We start from the raw sequence: 22,246 nt of genomic DNA, 5'->3' as shown, positions 1-22,246 counted from the left end.
ACAGTATGAGTACTATTTTAATACTGAAAGACAATATGGTGTGTACTAAGTTCTGCAAATGATTATGTAAATTTATCAAACTTTTCAATAAGATTTGAGTTAGAACAAATTACTTTCAATTCAAGAGGACTTGAAATTTTAAGCCTTAATTTGAGGATGATTTATTGTTTGCATTTTAGTGGCACCCAGATGGTTCCAATAGTGATCTGGGTCCCATTGTCTAGTGTATTTCAAAAAACGATCCTATGAAACAGCCTCTGCCTAAGGCAGACTAATTACGCAAAACAAGGTTGAGAGAAGCATCAAAGGCAAACAGACAGGATCTGCCTAGGTCATCCAAAAGGTCAGACAGATCTGGGAACACAGCCATGTTCCTAGTAGCACTTCCCCTACTGGTCCTTACTGCTTGATGAGGACAGAAAATTCCTTTTAGCAAAATAGCATAGACACTGAAAATGCTTTAGTTGGACCATGAATTCAAAGAGCAGTCTCGCACTGTCCAATGAAGATTTTAAGACTAGCAAGTAACATTATGGCTGGTGTGAACCACTTAGTAAGAAAGCACAAGAACTACGAAATTCAGTGTTCTTGGACACTATGATGGACAGCCCTTTGCATGCCAGGAAAACTTTATGCCAGAAGCTGTTTTTCAAAAACAACTTCAAAATAACTACTACGCACAGTTTCAGAGAGTATGTATCAGTGTATCAGGATCCTTTCTGCTTTAGAAAAACCAATCCTAGAAAGATACTTCAAGGCTTCAAGAGCATTGACCGTTCAAATGGTGTCCAGCACTTAATAACGGGAAACGCTGTACAATTAAAGCAGTACCCAGGCATGTAGTTTAGATGTCTGGAATAGTCCTGTCAAACAGAAATTTCCTCTACCTTTCAGGTAAAATGGCAGAAATTTGCAGAGGTTTATGTGAAACGTGACCTTGAAAAACTGTCACCTCCAAACTAAGCTTTTGGTAACAACCTGGGTAGTGCTGTAGAAGTGCTTTTGCACTGCACATAGCAACACGGTGCAAGATAAGTTTGGGTATTGGCAGTGAGCTTCCAGAACAGAGAATTCCAGGAAGGACACCCAGCAAGACTGAGCAGATTCAGCTTCTCCATGCTGCTGCACCCATTTCATCACAGTGGGAAGCGGGCATCACCTCCTTTCCTACCTAGGAGCACTGAGAAGCTGTGGGAAGTGCTCAGCACCTGGAACACTTGCACAAAACATCATGCTGGAGAAGAGGACTAGAGTAGCAAAGGGTGGGAGGAGAAATATCTACAATATGCTAAAGAATTTTACAGAAGCACCTACACATAGATGTTCTGAAAATAAAAAGTCACAGTTATGTTGTTAAAACACAAATTTTCGTATTATACCAAATACTTTGTGTACCAGCCTGTCCATTTTATAAATAGCTAATCTCTATACCATATCCTGAAAGAAACAAAAGCAATTCATTTTCAGCCTCCCTCTTTACCAATTATTTGACTGTCTTGTACTCAAATCTTAGCTTCACAGAAGAATGTTGCCATTTTGCATCACTATACATCAACTTATATATCAAACACAAATACATTTTCTCAAGATTATGTATAACTTTATAAAAGCATTTAAAAAAAAATGTGAAAATAGATTGCTCACTGCACAACTTGACAAAGTCTCCCAATTTTATTTCTCCGTGTATTCCTTGTATTATTCTCAAAAGATCTTGATTGTAAACTATATGTTTTTGAAAAAAATACAATTAGAGAGGAAAGGTATATATTCAATACAAAAATTAATTTATTTCAATTCTATTGAAATAAATATCTTATATAACTTAAATATCTTATATAACTTAAATATCTTAAATATATCTTATATATCTTAAATATCTATATCTTGCAAAAGTTTTAAAAATCCAAAAAACATCAGATCTGCAACATTTAGCTTTCCTTTAGAGAAAGGATGCTTAAGGGAATATGGAGTAACTTACAGTCAGGCTTTAAACATTTAACCTACAGGATTGTATAAGGTGTGCAGATTCCCTACAAAGCAACATGAGCATCGAGAATTATTTCAGAAGAACTCAGAGATTTCATTGACAATATTGAAAGGGCATGGCCTAGGCCTTAAAGTGCATGAAGTCAGATATGACATCACGACTTTCAATAAATACTGTAATAATGAATATTTACACATTTAGTTTTAAAATAAACTCATGCTAGTTTATTTTGGCTCAAGAGCATCATCCCTGTTTGTGTCTCATTCAGTGACAGCTGAGCTTTAGCCTTGACTTCAGTCAGTAGCAGTGAAAGGAAAAAAGGAGATCTGTGGTTTTACTGATACATTTTTTTTCCTATTACTTAAGACGTGTATTGAAAAGGAAATTTAAAGCTACACCACTACCACTTTTATTTACTATTTAATTAGCTTCAGATGCTCTGGTTAACATAAAGACTTTTTCGTATTTGAAAGGTTCCAGGTTACTGCTAGAATTCATTTACATGAGGAAGCCGATACTTGCACACAAAGTAAAGTCACAATTCATACCTAGTAGAGGCTCACAGATTCTTAGCATCTCTCATTACTTCAGCCTGCTTCCTGTTTAATGCAGGCCTAAAAGTTGCACCTGGCAACTTCTGTATTAAGCCCCTATCTTCTACTTTGTGCTGTACAATTAGGAATGAATGAATTAAAATTCACAATATAAGACTTCCAGTGATTCAGACTGCATCATGTTCTTATCATTTATTACCTACAGTCCTTCTTTCACCTTTCTCCAGGGCCTTACAGTACACTCTAGACACTATTCTACACAGAAAGAATACTCAAAAAGAATTCAGATTATATGTGTTTGCAGTTTACCCTCCTCCTCCAAGAGCAAAAACCAATCAATGCATTTTAAAAGATTCATTAGGAGGAATACTATACATTTCACGGCTTTACAAGAAGTAGTTGTCTTTGAAAATTTCTGCAGTTGCTGATAATTCAATCATCATTTGAATACATTCACATGCATTATTTTTACTATAACACTGATTTCCCACATGGGATTATAGCTCCATTATTCTCAACACTGTGTGATCACAAGTATCTTCTTGCTCAAAGAACTTTATGACGAAGAGAAAAATGACATGACTGAGTGCAACAAGTAACAGCAAAGAATCAAGTGAGAACAAAGGAAACAGGCTCAGCCAAAACATACACTAATTGAAAGTCTATTATTAATTCAAGAATAGAAAAAAATAATAGAAGGCATTTGTAATTATCCCAAAACTATATATTTTAAGCTGAGAATTCAAAAGAAAGCTTATACTGAAAGCTAAGACGATATGACCTAGTAAACCCAATACACTTAACATTTGCCTACGGATATCAGAAGGAAAATACTCAACTACCTTTTAAAATTAATTTATTTAATCTGGGACCAAACTGAAAGCTCCTACTAATGGTTATTTTGTGCCATTCTCTACAGGTAGAAATACATTTAAGCATGACACAAGAAATTAATTAAAAAAAAAAAAAAAAAGCACTATCTGTCAAGATAGATGTTACTGCTCCATCCCCTGGGGATGGAGTGATCTGAACTATACAAAATGCATTCATTCACTTGAAAAAGAAAAAAAAAAAAAAAGGGGTAATTTCATTTCCAGAGAGCCCGAAAGGTTCCATTTAAATATCTGCTCTATCATTGGTCTTGCTGTGTTTATAGTCTACAAGTCATATTAATGAAAATAATAATAATAATAATAAAGAATTCAAGCCTCATTTCTTTAAACATAGTTTTACGTATGATTTCTATGAGATTGTTTGAAATTTTAATAATACCGAGAAGTGGTATTTCACTATCTGTAAAATGGGGATGAGTACATGGTAGAAGGAATCTCTGTAGAGAAACCCGTGTTCTAGCAACTCAGCTAATGAGCCAAGCACAGTGAAAAAACACCACTTAGAATTAATTCAGAATGTCACAGAAAGGATTGGATAGAGTGCAGTTAAGGCTGCAAATGTACACTCAGTAACAGAGCAAATGTAAAACAAAATCAAGCAGCTTCCACACTCCCTATTCATCTTCAGGGAAAAAAAAAGCATGATATTACACAGAGTTCACAGTGTATCTTATAGAATTATACATTACTTAATTGGGATTCAAATAAAATGCTGGCACTTTTCATGAATATGCCAAGGCTACCTTGTATATACATGGACAATTCATGAGTAACTTTACACTGTGAAGTCATACCTAATAGTGGAAAGCTGGTAGGTCTATTTTGTTTTGTTTATAGGAGAAGAAACAGAGAAAAGCTTCACAAACGTCTCGTGATCTGAGACACAAACCATTTTTGCTGGATTCTCTGTCATACCACCACTGGGTTCTGAAAATGGTATTAATTTAGCAATTCTGCTGATGATGTGAGAGTAAAATGCACTCCCTCTGCCATCACTACACAGTCATTGCTCGTAATTTAATTGAAGGTTTATTTTGTCAGAAAAAATATAAGCAGGAATTTCAAAGTGACAAAAATCCCTCCCCACCAAGAGATTTGCCAGGTGGAAAGCTGACTGTTTTACACAACCATTTTTCCTACTACCACTACATTTTAACAAACCTGCTGTAATTATAATTTCTCCTGAGGGACATTTTTAGAAAACGTTGCCAGTTGCTCAAATCTCCATCTCCTACGCATACCCACAATTGTCTGAACATTTTTTAAAATGTGAAATTCGTAACACCTGACAGTGTGAATACAGATGCCATGGTTTGGGGGTAGAAGGGAAGGTCATGGAGGCAAGGGGTTGATGTTGCTTAGTATTGGAGCACAATAGCCACTAATCCTAAGGAAACTGGCACAGAACAACGGTTAGCTGGAATTAACATCCCTCTGACTGATATTCCTTTAGGGCACCAATATTAGAGAATTCAGACAAAAGACCAGTTAAGCCACAAAACCTCACCAGCTGCACTTCAGATTAGAACATCCAAAACTGGAAAAACTACTGTATGTAATACTGCCAATACTCACTGGTTTGAAGGAACTAACCTGTTCCGGCTACACACAAAAAAACGTTGCTGTCTTTTTTGTGTGCACACACCATCTGTAGATGTTGCCTTTATTTTATTTATTTATTCTCCATTCAGTGTAGCTCTGTTACTTTATTTATTTTAAAATCTCTTACTCTATTGCTATTTTTCCCTTCCTCAAGTCTCTGTGAAGTCAGTCTTGGTTACAAGAAGATGAAATAAATCAGTATTAATATTGGGAAAAGACAGGTAAATCCCTTTTCCACTGTGTTTTCTAACACCAGTAAGGTAGTGTTGCCAAGAAAGATGAAGCTTACTGTTTCAAGGATTCCCAACTCTTTTGGTAGCATATGACTTGGCTGGTTTACAGAGATGCTCCTTTTCCAATTAACGTTAACATAAAATTCCTAAGCCAGTTACAGCAACTGCTAACAAAGAAATATTGCTATTGAAGTATTTAACAAATCATCCTATTAAGATGCTTTAGCTACAGGAAATGAGGAAGAATACACACCATGTGAGAAACCAGCACATACTTTGGAGAGAAACAGAGGTAAACAGATCATAGCTGGAAACTGCATGGAGTATTACTGACCTCAAAAATCCGTAGTTGTTTGTACTCAGAGACTTGACATTTGAGGTCACAAAAATAAAGTAGAAGATAACAATAAAGTACGATTTTCTAATTCATTTATAAAAGCTTTTATGATCCTAACATCAAATAAAGGAATACCTGACAAAAAAATAAAAATAAAAAAAATCTAGACTTCAATTGTTTTAAACAATTGATGTGAATAGTTTATACTTGGACTCTTGCCCCAAACCCATTTTTAGCTCCTTCGATGGAGTCTTCCAAATAGTCCTACAATGCACTTTTTTTTTTGGTCTTGAACAAGGAATTCTGATTTCAGGCTTTTTGTCTTACTCCACCTCATCGGAACAAAAAGTATCAGCCGATAACATTTCTTATCAGTTTTCCCATCTGCATATTTCCTTTACACCATTTTCACATTTACCTGTTCATGTCTATGTGACAAAGATGAACAAATGCAATGATTTTGAGGACACCTCCATTTACTGTGACCAGACCTGATTTTGAAAGAATTGCATCAATTCCCTTTGCCTTTAAGTATAAAAACGTATGTTGAGTTAGACTATATAAGGACAAAAATACTGACATATCTGTTACTAAAACGATAATTTTCATACACATTAGATTTGTTGCTGCATTTTTTATTAGTGGTAGCTTCTTTTTCTCTCCACTCTCCAAACAAGTTTATCAAAGAACTAATTTAAAAAGGCACATTAAATTTAGGTAAACAAATTTATGAAGAATTAGTTTCATTCATGAAGCACTTAGTTTATATAGAAAAAAAAAGGCATCCCATCCAAAGAAAATATAAATACATTTTTGAACAGCGTATCTATAAAAGCAAATAAGATCGATATAAAGGTACTTTTTCCTCTTCATTTCAAAAAGGAATTAATCAAATGTCTTGACCAAAACTTAACCTTTTCCGCTTATTATTCCAGTCTGCCACATCTACAGGAAATAGATCACCAAAACAGATGGAGTGAATAGATATTTTTACCTCCCAGTGGCTGAACACCAGCTGCGGACTGGCCAGGCCACTAGTTCTCTTCCTGATTTCATCAGCAAAACCAAAGCTTTCAGCTACTGGCAGGACTGCCTTAATAATAAACACATCCGTTCCCTCTTTCATCTCCTCTTGTAACACTCTGCCTTCTCGTTTGGACAAGACAGCATACACACGACCTGCAAAGACATCATTTCAGTGAGCTCACCAATACATTTATATTCATGAAGAGATATACATAAATATTTACTTAGGAAACTTCAGCATTAAGTAAAATACATCACTTCTTTGGCTCAAATTCTTCCTGTAAAATTTTAGGTGAATCAATTAAATTTACGCAAACAACATACTCTGCCAGTACAATGTGCAGAACCATATGAGTAATATTTAATAAATTATAAGTCCTGTATAAATCTAGACAATGCTTGTACTACATGCAGTTTAAAAAATTGCCATATGATTGTATAATAGGCACTTTGCCAGATTATGTGCCTAACTTGCTTTAGTTCTTACAAGCAAATATTTGAGAAGCATTACCAGCTAAGAAACTCTGCTAAGTAATACTACTGTGCTTCAGACATTACATCTTAGCTACCTTTAAAAGTTTAACTCACCATATCCCTATATGGTATTTGTATCCCAAAGATTGTAGTGCTATTCTAAATCACAGAAAACTTGTTTATCTCATATATTACATGTTTATTATGTTCAACATATTCCATTATTTTTGTAGCTAATTCATCCTTAAGTTTGTAATGGATTTTATTTTTTTCTGCCCAAATATCCAGTTAGCTGGACTACATTGTATGTAGGATGAAAATAACTCTGAAAATACCCACGTTCAACTTTACAGAAGGCATTATGTAAATTTGTATTTAAAATGTTTTTGTAAATTCATAGATTATGTGACCTTCAGACAAAAGCTAACAAATACATTTTTGCTGATCAAGACCAAAAAAAAACCACAAACACAGGAAAAGCTACATAGTGAAAAAATATTTTAGGAATGCCTTCATTCACAAATACGAATAATTAGTTAAGTATTACATGTACGAATTAATTTTAAAAGTACCTTGGAGTGAAGAACAAGTTTATAATAATTCTTAAGAAGTTTCAATATTTTATATTAGATTTAACTTAACAATACATTAAAGTGTACTGGTAGCTTTTAAACAGCTGGGCAAAATTGTCTCTTTCTGGAAATAATGCATTATCATAATACTTTCTAGCTATTCTGACTTGACAGAAAGATACTATTAAATACTACAGTCACACACGCTGATTTACATATACAATTTAAGTCTTCTATGGGATACCACAGGAAAAGTTGGCATGGGTTTGTTTCTTTTTATTTTTTAAATATAGGACCCAGTCCTTGATCAGGAAATTTAGCACAAGCACATAGCTAGTACAGTTAAATCTTCTTGTCAAATACAGGTAACGAAGCATCAGTTCAGTAGCAATCATTGCAGAGTTTGTACTTTTCTAATAAAACGTGGGTTGAAGTATTCTTTCTGCTATCACTGATGATTTTTATCTGCTCATGCCCTTCCCAGGACCTCCTCGCTGTTCCTCTGACTGAACTTCACCTTTACTATGCACAGTAGTCTTCTTATTGCTTGTGAGGAAATTGAGGAAATACTTAAGATTCTATATTTCAAATGACGAAAAGATTAAAGTGTGCTGAAGATAAGTCACTGAGTTTGCTGTGCATCTATAGTCTTTGTTCACGTAACTCAACGATTTCAAGCCTACGAAAATTTCAGAGAGAATGGCAAATTCTCAGCTATGAAAAGGTCATATATAAGCACAGCTCACAATTCAGTGTGTCTGTTGCTTTAAAATTCAAGTTAAACATGCACTTTGAAAAGAACATCACATCATGGTCACTGTTTATATAGTGTGAATGAACCATACAGTATATATTAAAGCTATTTGTTAAAGCAAGTAAGTCCAAAACCACTTTATAGGTTATTAATGTTATAATTCATAATATTTATTTTTCTAATTAAGTAGGACTTAGAAAACTTTGCACACATATTCATGAGATAAGGCAACATTTATCACAAAGCACTTTAGATGAACATATTTTCTGTCCATAATTCATTGAAGACTGCTCTTCCAAAACATAAAACCCAGAAGACACTGTATTTATCTTACTAAATGGTTTTCAGCTACATGTATTTCATCCAAGTAGTCTGCAGTATTGTCTCAGTTAATGTTATCACAAAGAAGTTATATGAGGTCTTTTACCACTATGGTAAGGCTGCAGTGTACTGGAGAAATACTAGTTCTACCTCTATGCTAATTAGCTGAAGTAATCTGCAGTTTTAGCAGCACCAATTCCCAAGGAATGCTAAAAGAACTTTCCATTCAAAAACCAGTTACTCTGAAAACAACGATAGCTGTTCTAAAACAGTTTCATGGTGCTGCAACATACAGAATAAATCTGTACATACAGACTTGCTTTGAAGATGTATTCTGCTCAACTACTTAAATATTTAAGTCCTGTTCAGCACTTTATTATACTGCAGCGTTTTTCAGTAGGTCAAGGGAAAATGCTAAACAATTTCTGCATTCCCTATATGTTTAAAAAAAAAAAAAGTTTCATACCGGATAGAAATACTGTGGAAGTACAATGGGTTCATCATTTGCAAGAATCTATAGATCAACATACACACAGCAAATAGGGAAGAAGGAGCTGCTCTTCCATTCTGGAATTTGTGTGTTTTCACCTATACAAGTTAGAGATAACATGAAGCAATGTGCCTTGCTTCCTAGAGCGCTGTGATCTAGGGCTTAATTTTATTTTTATGTTTTGAATAAGGACACGAGCATAGCTAACAAAATCCAAAAACAAAAGCCACAACGGAGCCTATTATAATCCTTTCCCAACTAATTATCTCTCACATCAGCAAAATGAAAACAATATCATTATCGATGTATGGAACACCAACTGAAAGAACTAAAGTTAAAAAAGCCAGTGTTTTATCATGTCAACTGCCAAGTCCTACTGGATAGCAAGCACACTCTTCCCTCGCCCTCATGAGGATGCAAGGTAATAACTTAAACTTCCATAATAATAGATTTGTAATGAACAAGTGCATGCTCACAGCTATCACCACTTAACTCACATTCATTAAACTGATCTGCTTACACATCCAAGTTGCCCTCCTTAAAAACATATGTATGTATTAGAAAGCCACATTTCCATTTTGTTTTACGGCACAACTGGTAAGACAATGCATGTCAATCACATCACTATAAACAATCATGCATAGTGGGTGTTTTTTGAAAACAGCAATTTAGGGTTGTGGTTTTGTGATTTAAAATGCATATGCTTGCTTACGGTCTGAAGTAGGTGCTGCTCTAATAGTAATGTAACATATCAAAACTTAGACTTTGTTGGGCATCCTTACATGTTAAAAAATAATTAAAGACAGTTTAAAAATGTAGAAGTTATATGTGGCAGTTTAAGGTAATGTGATAAGCTTACTGAAGGGCAACTTTTGCCAGGCCTACTAAAGAGCACCCCCAAAAAAAAATAGGATCATAAACCTGTACAAAACAGTTGATCATCCAAAGGCATTTCTTTTCACAACATACAATTGTAAATGTTGCTGTGCAGACCAATTTGTTTTATGTAACTGCTATCATGCTTGTGTGCATGACAACAGATTTTTACAACAAATAACCAAATCTTTCATTTTTATGTGTGGGGTGTACTATAACTTCTGTAATGAGTAGTATGCTCAAAGTAAATTTCTTGATAGCTTAAACACAATGGAAATTAGTTTTAAATAAAATCTCAATATATTGGATCAAATTCAGTGTGCAAGAAACTCCCATGGAAAACTCCATGAACAAATGTTAGAGTAAATTAAGTGGTGTTATAAGTAGGTCATAAAAACAAGTTTAAGTAGGTGCGAGTGGTAAGGTAATAAGTGACACAAAGCTGGTATGCACTGGGTTTGCAAAATGAGCAACTTGCATACCAGAAGGATGCCAATGTTAGCAAGAAAATCTATCAACTGGACTGTAATAATTATTTAAGATTCTATATTTTTCCTAATTTACTCCTATGTCAATTATTAAATTAGTTTAAAACATCAGTTTTAAGCCACACTGACTTGCATATACTAGCATATACTAATTTAGATTCTGTACTTATTTCACAAAAAGGACACGTTTCTTCATATTTCTTCATAGAAATGATGCTTAAAATATGAAACACCATGTTGTTGTGTTTACCTACTGAAGTTGGTATTACAAAATTTCATAAGAAGGCAACATTTTGTATCTTGCACTTCCAAAAACATTTAGTGATCTTATTTATGTATGTTTCAGATAAGAGAGAATTCAGAATTTTCAGTCAGAATACAAATACCACAAACTTCACAGAGTCATTGTAGAAATCTACTAGATAACTACAAAAAAACTCAGGCAAATCTTTTAATCTAGTTCTACTTTCTGAATCAGTCAGATTCTATGTATGTTCAGAAAACAAGTTCTTGACAAAGGTTCGTTTTCTCTTACCTAAAACTTCTGCAGTAGCCATAATTTCACATGTGTACATTGCTGCCATAAGCCTCTGTGGTTTTGCTTGCAAAGCATAACGACAAGCTTCTTTCATGGTGGCAATCAATTGTCCAGAGAAAGGACCATAACAATCCGCAAGTAAAACTTCTCCCTTGTTTTTACTAACTTTCTCAGGTGACTTTGGAACACTTTCACTGCTGTCCTGGTGTTCATTCTCACCACAGACTTCAACTGTACAACTGCTTGTTAAAGAAACAGTATCTTCATTTTGTTCTACGGCATCACATTCCCCTGAATCTTGACGTCTAGTTGACAGCATCTCTCCAACTTTACTAATTTCCCATTTTTCCACTATAAAACACACACCCATAAGGGGTTCTTCACACATGGGACCTGAAAGTGTAGCCAGCTGAAATCCACTTACTATGCTGTTGTCAAAGTCTCTGTATTTGCTGGTTTCTTTCACAGCATTCCCAAGGCACTGCCACACAGACTTTGTGTAGCCCTCAAAATTATATAACAAGATATTAGGCCCACACTTCCGTGGTCCAAACGACCAGATATTATCAACAGCATTTCTCCACTTTCTTCCCTGCAGATTTTGCTCTAATTTTTGCTTGAATTCCTTGATCCTATCAATAGTCTTCTGATTTATCTCATGAGTTTTTTTATCTTCATTCAGAGATGTGTTGAGTTGTTCCACAGTTCGAATCAAGTCACTGTTTTCTTCAAGAAGTCGAGTTACCTCCTCAGGAAGTGGCACTGCTCTTACACTGAGAGTAGCATGCTTATTGGGAGTAGCTATTGTAACAAGCCCATCTGAATCAACCTGAATTCCTTCAGGAATTTTATTTTGCTCCTCTTTTGTTTGGTGTATGACGGCAACTTTCTGCTGTTTTCCTATTTCTTCATTTACCATATCGACTTTTGGAGGTCTTGTTATTGTCTCTCGGAATGGAATGATAGGTGCTGATACACTAATCTCTATCTTTGCAAACCTATAAAACAAAGTTTTAAGATTAGCTTAAATTTTAAAATTGCTTTTAAAATGGGGGAGGAGGAAGGTAAGACAGTGGCCTTAACATGAAACAGATCTTCATGAACAAATATGACTACAAGACAGATGACCAGATAATGCACTTCAAACTCATAAAGTCCTAAAAACATCATGTACTTCAAAAAAGAAAGGAACAGAATAAAACAAAAGAAAAAACATTCATGCCACTGGATTAATCACTGGTTCACTCACATCTTGAAAACTATGTACTGCTGTTCTTTCCCCTCAAAAGAAATATAATAGAACTAGAAAAAAATGAGAATAAGGATGATCAAAGGTATGAAAGTACAAGTAGTCTTCAGATGTTTCAAGGATATGACAGAGGTCTACAAAATCATGAGGGGTATAAGGAAGGCTGACAGGGATCAACTGATAACCAAACCACAACAGGCCCTGAACTGTCCCTGAACTGAAAATGATTAAGGTCCAGGAAAGTATCAGTAGGGGATTTTTTTATATGGTTACTTTAATTTTACTCTTCCCCAGACATCTGCTTTAGGCCACTCTGCTGGAGACCTGACTCTGAGCTAGATGGACATTTGATTTGAACTAGCACAGCTGTTCTTACAGCACGATGTTCCATAAAAGACGCAGCACTGTGTAAACTGAACAGGTTTTTTCCCATCAATTATCAATAACAACTATTTTACTAAATATTTAGTCAAGAGTTGGACCACTGTCAATATAAAGGCATTTACACAGCTTGGGGTAAAATGCTATGCTAACTGCTGCTGAAGACACAACTGTCTTTATTCTGACATATTATATTCCAGTGAGGTGTTTCAATAAAAAGCACATCTGTTTTCAGAAGTGGTAGAAACATGTTGCACTAAGTAATAATGAGGATAACAGTAAGAACATGTATTCAATTTTGTAAGTGATCCAATCTAACTTCCATAGGAAGTTAGCACTGTCTGATATTAACTAAAAGTGATATGGGCACAGTACGAGAGACAATCAACCATCTATCACCAAGTTTGGTTTTTGGCAGTAAATACACATGAGACAGAAGTATCACAGATATTTTTTTTTTATAAATAAGGTACAGGAAAGGACTGTACAGACTACTGTTCTTTCACCATTTGAAGAAACATTGTAAGAAACTACATGTATTCATTTATGGTTTGAAAAACCATGGTCATGAGTAAGAGCACAGATTAACGTTTTCAAAAATCAGTGCCAAGTGCAAAGGAACAGGATAAGAGTGTGCACGTACAATTTTTATCTTGTTGTTTCCTAATTTTTGAGAGTTCAGTTGCCAGACCTAATTCCCCTCAAAGTTTTTATTTTGTACCAATTGTATATTGTGTTCTTAATTGGAATCTTGAAGCTACTGCAATTTATAACTTCTTTCAAGTGCTCAGAAGGTGCTTAAGTTTCCTAAAAATGTGGAACTAGTCAATTTTGCCCAACTGCACGTAACTTTATAACTAGAAAAGATACACTTACGAACCAAGGGTAAAAGCTGTTGGTGGATTAGGCTGCTCTTTTACCAAAATATAAATCAAAGACAGATGCATCAAACTGTCAAAGAAATACAATGCACAGTTACTTAATAAAAAATACTCCTTCCTCCTAGCACCTCTAACCTTTCTTTCAGGTCATCCAAGCAACGCTGAAGATGAACTTCTCCTGCTGTCACTAGCACATGCTCTCCTGTCTCCTGGATTAAAACTTGGACACACGGATCAGCTTGGTTTAAAAGCTTCATTCCTCTCACCAGTTGAGGCATATCACCTGGCAAAATAAGGTATTATTAACACAGCAATACTAAAGGAACACTTGAAGTAAGATATTCTTATATTGAGAAAACAGTAACAGCATCAACTGAAGACATAAGCTATACCTACAGTTTGTCACCAAGAATTTGGGTACTGATAACAAAATTTCCATTGTACAATCATACCTGTGGTATGCATTTGAATGGATTGCTTGTTTTTATTTTATGGAGTTTACAATAGAATTAGTATACCATCCCCCATATGAACTACTTAGAAGGCATGAAAGAGTGAATGAAGTACAAGGAGGATTTAAACCGTCTGGAAGCCACTGAAAAAATTTAATGCTATTATAACCTGAAAAGGGGAAAAAGATCAGGAATGTGTGCAGTTTTCAGTGAACCAAAACACAGATGTCCCTAAAACAAAGATGTTTAAAAAGAGTTGCCTTACAGTTAGTGAAAAATGAACAGTCACAGCTGGTTGGTCTGTATCTATGCACAAAACCAGCATGTCAGCAGCCTTTCATAATTAATATATATATATATATTTAACTAATTATGTTTCCTTTTTCTTATTTTACATATGGGGTAAAGAATATCCACAAGCTTACTAGGAATGCATATTCATATTCAGAAGAAAGAGTGACATATACTTGTCATTCACTTGGAGGCTATTAAAAGAAATATTATATATTTAATGCTAAGCTTCTGAGTCCATAAAAGAAAAGTAACCAGACATAGAAAATAAAACCAGACATAAAAAATAAACAAGTAAAAAAAAAACAACAGTGTCATTTTACATGGCCATCATAACTAAACAAAGAGCTTCACATTCGTACTCTGCATTTAACCACCCTGAGAAGGAAGAAGAGCTTTTCTTTCTTTCAGAGTTTATGGTAACCATACAGGCACACACATGGGATGACATGCTAGAGCCTCATGAAGACTACATGCAGCTCACTGAACAATTGATTACTTTCAAGCTGTGTCTGCCATGGCCTAATTTTGCTTATCTTCCTGATACTGCAACCAACAGCAGATTTTAAGGAAACTTTTACAGGTATAGCTACTTTGAGACTTCTGTCTCTGTAACAACTTCAAATCACTCTCAAATCATACAATTTAGAAGTTACCAGGAAGGAGACATTAATGATGTAAAGACTTAATGTCCTTAATGGGAAAAAAAAAAAAAAAGAAAACACCAAAATTGTGCAGTAGTTACATTCCAATACCATTTTCAACTTAATATCACACTCAATACAACTAGAAACTCAATACTTCTAGAACTGCTTTAACAAACAAGGATGTGCAATATATGATTACCCATTACTCATATACCTAGGACGAATAGCTGCTAGGCTGTCCTATCACAAATGAATAAATAATGTAATTTTAATGTTAGTGGATTTGGTACCTAAATAGGAAGCCAGTCACTTTGGTTTTACTAACAACAAGAAATGGAAATTGGACTGAAATTGAAACACAGAGATACACTACGGATGGGGGCAGGGGTCAGAAATCAATTAGAAGCAATACTGCAAATTTGTACCACGAGTTTGATGATATAGCATAGGAGAACATCAGCAAAAGTGAAAAACCCAAAGGTATATTTACCTTCACAGTAAACGAATACTGAAATTTTAGTGTCACATAGTGTCTTACTTGTGATAAAGCTAAAAAGACCACAAAAAGCACAATAACTGCATCTGTATGTCCCCACTTACAGAGACATGAGCAAACCAGCTAGAATTCACAAGGACAATAAAATGCCATCTAGATAACATATATTTGGTTTATACTGGACTGTTCTCTGATTTAATGGATAGATCATAAACTAGCTCAATCAATAGCATCACCAAGGGTGGAAGGCTGAATTGCTATCACATTGAATTCTCCTTTAAAACTTACTTGGATGTTTTGGTTCCACAGCTACTCGCACAATTGGTGTGGCCTCAAAGTTGAGAGGTGTAAATGGTGGACAAGCTGGTGAAGTTGACAAAGTTGCAGACTTTAGCACAACATCTTGCAAGCCTCCTATTCCTAATAGAAATTAGAGGGAAAAAGAACAAAAAATATAGTGTCATATGAAAAGAGACTAAAAGTGATCATAAACGTCAAAAAAGAAAAATATTCTAATTAAAAAATCAGAATTAAAAACTCCTTACTGACAACAATAAACTTTACTATAAACTATTTGTTAAAATATATGTGCACAATCTGAATACTCAAGTTTCTGGTGTGATATCTGATATCCAGTCTGACAGTTCCTACTGCTTTCCCTCTGCTTATTAAATGCATGCTTTTTAAAATATAAACTCAAGAAAAGAAAGAATATGAGGACTTTTTCCACTTGTAAAATGCTCAAACCTTTGTACAGCTCTGACTTAGTTTTGGTGGTTTAAACTTAGAAAAATTTAGATTGCAAGAGGTCAAGGTCATCTAGTCCAACCTCCAGCTCAAAGCAGGGCTAACTTGAAAGTTAGATCAGGTTGTTCAGGACTTTGTCCAGTAAAGTTTTATAAACCTTCAATGATAAACACTCCACAGCCTCTCTCAGCAAGCTCCTCTAGTGCTAATTACTCCTATTGTAAAGAATGCTCAACCCCCATCCATTTAGGATTCCCCTTTTCTGTAACCGTCATCTTGTAAAATTAAATTCACAGATAGCAAGCTATCAATTCTAACCCTAATGTATTTTAAAAAGCAGGCAAGTTGGAGATAATAGCCTAAATTGTAGCGATAAGAAAATATATAGAAAAAATACTAGCTATAATTCTGCAAAACAGCTACTGTATGTGCATGTTTAGTATTGGCTGGCTGGCACATTTCAGGTAATTTGCAATTATTGCCTTCAGACTCCTAAATAACAGAACATCATTTATAATTTAGTCAGAGCTATAAAAACACTACCACAAGTGGGTGAATAATAAAGATAACAAATAAAGCTGATATTGATACATGTAGTCATTTCTCTTGATTTTCCCTCAACCATATGTAACGAGCATTACAATACTTCTATTGGAGTATAAATTAAATGCACATGTAACTTATTACAAGAAAACTGAAACCTTTAGGTCATAATCAGTACCCCCTTAAAAATTAAATTTGCATTTAGAGATTGCAGGGAGGGATTCATGCTCCCTGCTCCTCGCTCTCCCTTACATACCAGAGTAAGGAAAAGCAGAGAAGCTCTTAACCCCAGCCCTCCATTATCACCCTAATTCTGTTCCAGGCTCTTTTTTTGGCTTGGTCTTCTCTATTTGAGGCCAGAAACAAAGGGAGTCAGCTTCCACCCTATGAGATCATGAGGGAGTTTAAATTTTGAAGAGCCTGTCTGCTGCAGAGTTATCATCTGCAGAATCAGGCTGTTTCTACAGCTAAAAAGGCCAAGTGTCTGCCCAGTAGGATATGCCAAAATCTAAAATGTCACTATTTAAGAAAACTTGCTTCAAAAATAACTGGAAGCAGAACAACATTCAATGGCTTTAAATGCAGAATAGCAGATGCTACAAAGAAAATAAATCTGTATAAACTCTGTGTTGCACCTGACCTATGACCAGCATGTATTTCCTCTTTTTCACTTATTCAACATGTGGTTTGAATGAAAAACAAATGCTGGATCATCACCATCACTAGGGACTGAGTAAAGGGATGGTCAGTTTTATTCTGAGCTTCTCCAGCTGGTAAAAAGAAAATGATTTAGAGTGGGAGGTGAACAGCTTCTTTTCACAGTGTAATGTGAACCAGAGAAATCAAGCCACCAAATCTTACTTCAGACAGACTCAGTCTTGACAGATTTTACAATATTCTTATTACCTTAAAGAAAACTTAAATCTGTCTACTCTTTTGTTTTACATTTGAAGGTAAAAGTATAAAATTTTTATTTGTCTGGCTAGAGTAGTATGCTAAAATTCAAAAGATCTCCCACTTTCCAATAAAATCTATTAAGTTTACAACCTTTAATTGCTTAACTGTGTGAGCTAGCATACAGCAGTGTCCAACCCTGATAATCTATTTAATTTAGAAATTATTGGTAATGAATGTTGGAAAAAAAACTATAAATATTAAAACTTCTTCGGCGATTTTTGCATTACATAATTAAAAGCAACTGCTAACATATTTTCTGAATAATATTACATGAAGATGTAGCATAACTAATTCCAATGTACCATATAAAATTACAATGAAAGAATTCTGCTATTTTGCTGATATATTACTTACTGTTTATTCCCACTGAATTTTATACATTCTACTGGACATCACAGATCTCAAGTGCATATTAATGTTACCTAGTTGAATGGACTTAAAGCCACTCCAAAGTTAAAAATGGGAAGCAAACATAAGTTTAAGATTTTATCCTGTTCAGCCCTTGAAGAAATATGTCACTATAACACAACCATTTTGCTTCACTTTTCTTTTGTTGTAAATTAACTTTCAAAAAGAAAGGAACCAAAGAGAAGAACAGAATGCCTAAGCAAGGAAGATGAGAAAAGCTACTGTTCTTATGTTTTTGGTTAGCTAAGAATTAAGTACTAAAAAGCACTGCAAGTACTTTTGAATAGTCATTTCTCAAAGAACAATCTAGCCTACGAAGTACACAGTCTGTCACACTACTAAATAAATATGACATTAGGCAGTTCGTTGCAGATTGGTTTAATTTATTTTTATGAGAAACTAGAGTTACAGTATCTATAGGAATTTTTTAATCTGAGAATTTACTTGATCAGGAAACTTCTTTACTTTATTAACTCTGCCTGTGGTATGTCACCTAATTTCTGTACAAAAGAAAATGCTAGTTCTGACTCTTCTGGGGAGTGTGTAAACTTAAACGACAATTTATTAAAAATACCTTATTGGAAATTTCACATATTTTGCTATATACTGTGTAACATTGTACTTGGTAGTAAGCCTTTTCTACCCAGTAAGATAACCTTTACAGATTTTGTGATGTATGACAAAAAGTGATACCTACTAAAAAATTACTACTGTATATATATATGTATATATATATATATTTTTTTTTTTTACTTGTACACAGTCCTTTTGAGATTAAGGGGATTACAGCTTAGAGGACCACAAAGCATGCTATCCATGCTGCAAAGTCAAGCCTACCAAGGGATACCATATGAGACTTTACAGTAAGTATCAGACTGGATTATTTTTTAATTTGTATCTAAATGCTTGCTCCTCCTGCAGAATAATATTTTTTGTTTTGAAAAAGCATTCCCATTTACTACATTTCACTAAAGTACCATAGGACCTGAACTCTACTGGATTTCAATAACTGACACCGAAGAAATACCACTCTCCAGGGCTCTGGCTCCAGGTGCTAAGGACTGCCCTGAAAGAAAGGTAATTTCAAAATGCTCAACACTAAGATGGAAACACCCTGACAGAGTAGCATTAGTAGGAACTTGACACCATCTTTTAAAGAAACAGGCAAGATTCAAAATGTTTTGTAAATATCAAAATTATTTACATTTTTTAAAAGATTACAAATTCTCTCGTCTTAAAGAAGCCAAACCTACACACAGCTGTTTACCAAACTGACTGTTGGGAGCATATGTCACGAACATCATCTACATTTAAGGAAACGTAACTTGATGCTTTCTTTTTACAGAGATGCAGATATATTCAGATTACTCTGATAAATCATCCTCAGTGACCAGCAACAAACATCCATCAAAATATTAAAGTTCTTATTTCAAAAGTAACTATTAATCCACAGGTAGAAAATAGATACTGAAATTAAGATTCCCTGTTAATAGACAAGGAACATACTGTGAGCCTATAAAATCATATTAAGGAAGATTTTCTGAGTTGAGTTTTGTCATTTAAAAGTAGACCAAATTATGGTGTGCATCAGGGAGTATGCCTACACAGATGGAGAATGTTAGGTTCATAAAGGTCCTTCTTTTGTTGAGCCCTTTATAACTATTACTCACTCTAGAAGATAAGAATACTAAATCAAGTAAGCATCACCAGTGTTTTTACCACAAGATAAAAACATGATAGAAATAGATAAGGACATAATGACTGAAATCATCAATGAAGTAGATTTAAGACGTCTCTATATATTTTTTGTTTTTTGCGTCCTCCTTGTAACCAGCATGAATTAGACACTAACTTTGCAGCCTTTAAATATGAAGTACACTCTTCCAGCTGAATTCAGTTCTAAAGATCTGAATATATAATAGATCAATTTCAAGATAGATGTAATTAGTTTCTTTTGATGTAGAAATATTCAGCATTTAATGTTCTTCCCAGATGCAAAAAATGAAGCAGACACCCGCACCATGCATAACCTTTTCAATCAGATAAGGAAATCATTCAATTTGCAGTGTAAAAAATCAAACAAAGAAGAATGAAAGTTGTTTAATTTTTTAACTTATGCCACATTGTTACTAGCCCCAACACATCAATTCAGTGGATCTTTATCTTCTCTCACTGATGATATCACCACTTAAGAATCCTTGGCTGCTTTGGAATGGAGACACATCGAGCTTTGACACTGTAAGGAGCTAAGTAAAGCCAAGAGCTAAAGTTAATCTTCCCAGTAAGGTTCTGTCTCCACTGACATATATCATTTCTTATCAACGTTGTTTGTTTAGAGAGATTAAGATTTAACAATTTGCAAAGCCTCCTGGTTTAAATGCTCCAGGCACTGCACTATGCATCAGTGAAGAAAGGCCATGCAAGCTCATTCATAATTCAGCTAAGAGGTGTGATGCAAACTTCTGTAAAACTACACAATCTGGAATCTTAAAAACTAGCACGTGCCCTTTGTTTCAAAGGGAGTTTAGAGAAAGCAAGACCTTTATAATCTTCTTTGGACTGTAAAACAAATATTTTTCTCCCTGGTGAGAGACATTTTAAAATAAATACTTTTTAAAGGTGCTTTTAAAACTGTGTATGAGGAAATAAATTCACAAGCCCACCTTAAAAATACTACTTACTCTTAGACATTTTCAGTTTTTCCTTAAGATAAATAGGCTAATAGCCAACTAAAACAAAGAGAAGGGCAAAGTATATTTGCCATATAATGTTAAACTCATCAAGAAATTAATGAAAGTAGCTCCATACCAATTATCATTCTCTTTCAAATCTGCCTACAGAATTCTCCTTTGCCCATTACCTACAATAAGCCTGGAAAAATGTTATACCATTACCACACAATTACCTATTAGAATGACTAATACTGGTTCATGGTTCCCATGTACACTTTAAGCATCAATATCTATCTTTCCACTACTAACTTAAAAAAAAAAAAGTTCTGCAAGCTGGAATTGATATTCGGTAGGAGTAAATTCAGACACAATAGCATGCCTTTTATATTCAAGATATTGTAAAATGTTTTACAAATTACTGGGATTAAATGATGGTAACTGTAGGGAGTTTGGACAAGTAAGTAGCTACTATGGCTTAAGAATGCCTTGTATTATACATTTATTGCATGAGATTTTTAAAGCATGTTTCTCTTGAGTCTCATGGGCACTGCAGAGAAACATCTAAGGGCAGAACTTGACCTTTCTATATTAGAAACTGTTTCTGGAAGAAAAGGGAATGTAAATCAAGACACAGACTACATTCTAGTTGAGATTTCATCAACTTTTTCCATAATACAGTCCACATGTTAGCACAGATTGCCGGTGAGCCTCCTCATCTCCTCTGTAATTGTGCACTTCCCCCTCAATTGTTCATATTTGCTTCTGAGCAGAGTGAAATTGGTTGTACAAAAAACAGAATATTGTAGAGTATTTGCACAATTTTAGCTGTTCTCAGTACTTTCTAATCACTTTACATGAAAAGATAATTCAACATTTTTTTATATTACATTTCCTCTTTCCTAATGTGTTTTCCTTCAGCTCAGTCTCTAAAGATCACTAGAATCCAATAGACTTTAGAAGTGTCTGTCCTAGTTTCTTCATGAGTTTCAAAGAAATTACCTATAAAATCTACCTAAATGTGCTAGGGATTAGCAAGCAGACACATCAATTCAGTTCCTCAATACAAAGGAGTTAATTCATAGTTTTATTGTAGTTTTCCTTCTAGGCTCACAACAGTCTGGGGGTAAATTTAGCGTAACTTTCTGATCAGATGAAAGAAAACTCAGCTATATTATTAAAAATGTTATATCAAAATTCCCTCCCCAAGGGACACAATCATGCAATAGGATATTAAATGCAATAAGTGCCTTTTGACACAAGAAGCATCTCGATGGTTTACTGCTGAATCACTGAGCAGTAAAACAAGTACCAGGACAGTCCATTGCGTTCTTTTAGGAAAAAAGACTAGCAGTTCAAAGAAGGAAACTTTATGTCTGC

At 34.6% G+C, this 22,246-nt stretch overlaps 1 protein-coding gene across 3 annotated transcripts in view; it reads right to left on the bottom strand.

Moving 5' to 3' along the window:
• The window catches only part of EFL1 (elongation factor like GTPase 1), a 71,463-nt gene that overhangs the window by 4,696 nt on the left and 44,521 nt on the right, over nt 1-22,246 (bottom strand). For all 3 annotated transcript variants that reach the window (XM_084293067.1, XM_084293069.1, XM_084293068.1), the window contains exons 16-19: nt 15,831-15,962; nt 13,792-13,939; nt 11,143-12,143; nt 6,601-6,785 (exon numbers count right to left, since the gene is read on the bottom strand). In XM_084293067.1, the coding sequence (XP_084149193.1) occupies nt 6,601-6,785; nt 11,143-12,143; nt 13,792-13,939; nt 15,831-15,962 (1,466 nt within the window). The remainder of the gene's footprint in view (nt 1-6,600; nt 6,786-11,142; nt 12,144-13,791; nt 13,940-15,830; nt 15,963-22,246) is intronic.

This window comes from Netta rufina (genome assembly GCF_964035555.1).
Source record: "Netta rufina genome assembly, chromosome: 11".
Classification (NCBI taxonomy): domain Eukaryota; kingdom Metazoa; phylum Chordata; class Aves; order Anseriformes; family Anatidae; genus Netta; species Netta rufina.
Note: the sequence above shows the minus strand (reverse complement) of the source record. Positions and strands in the feature narration are given on the sequence as shown.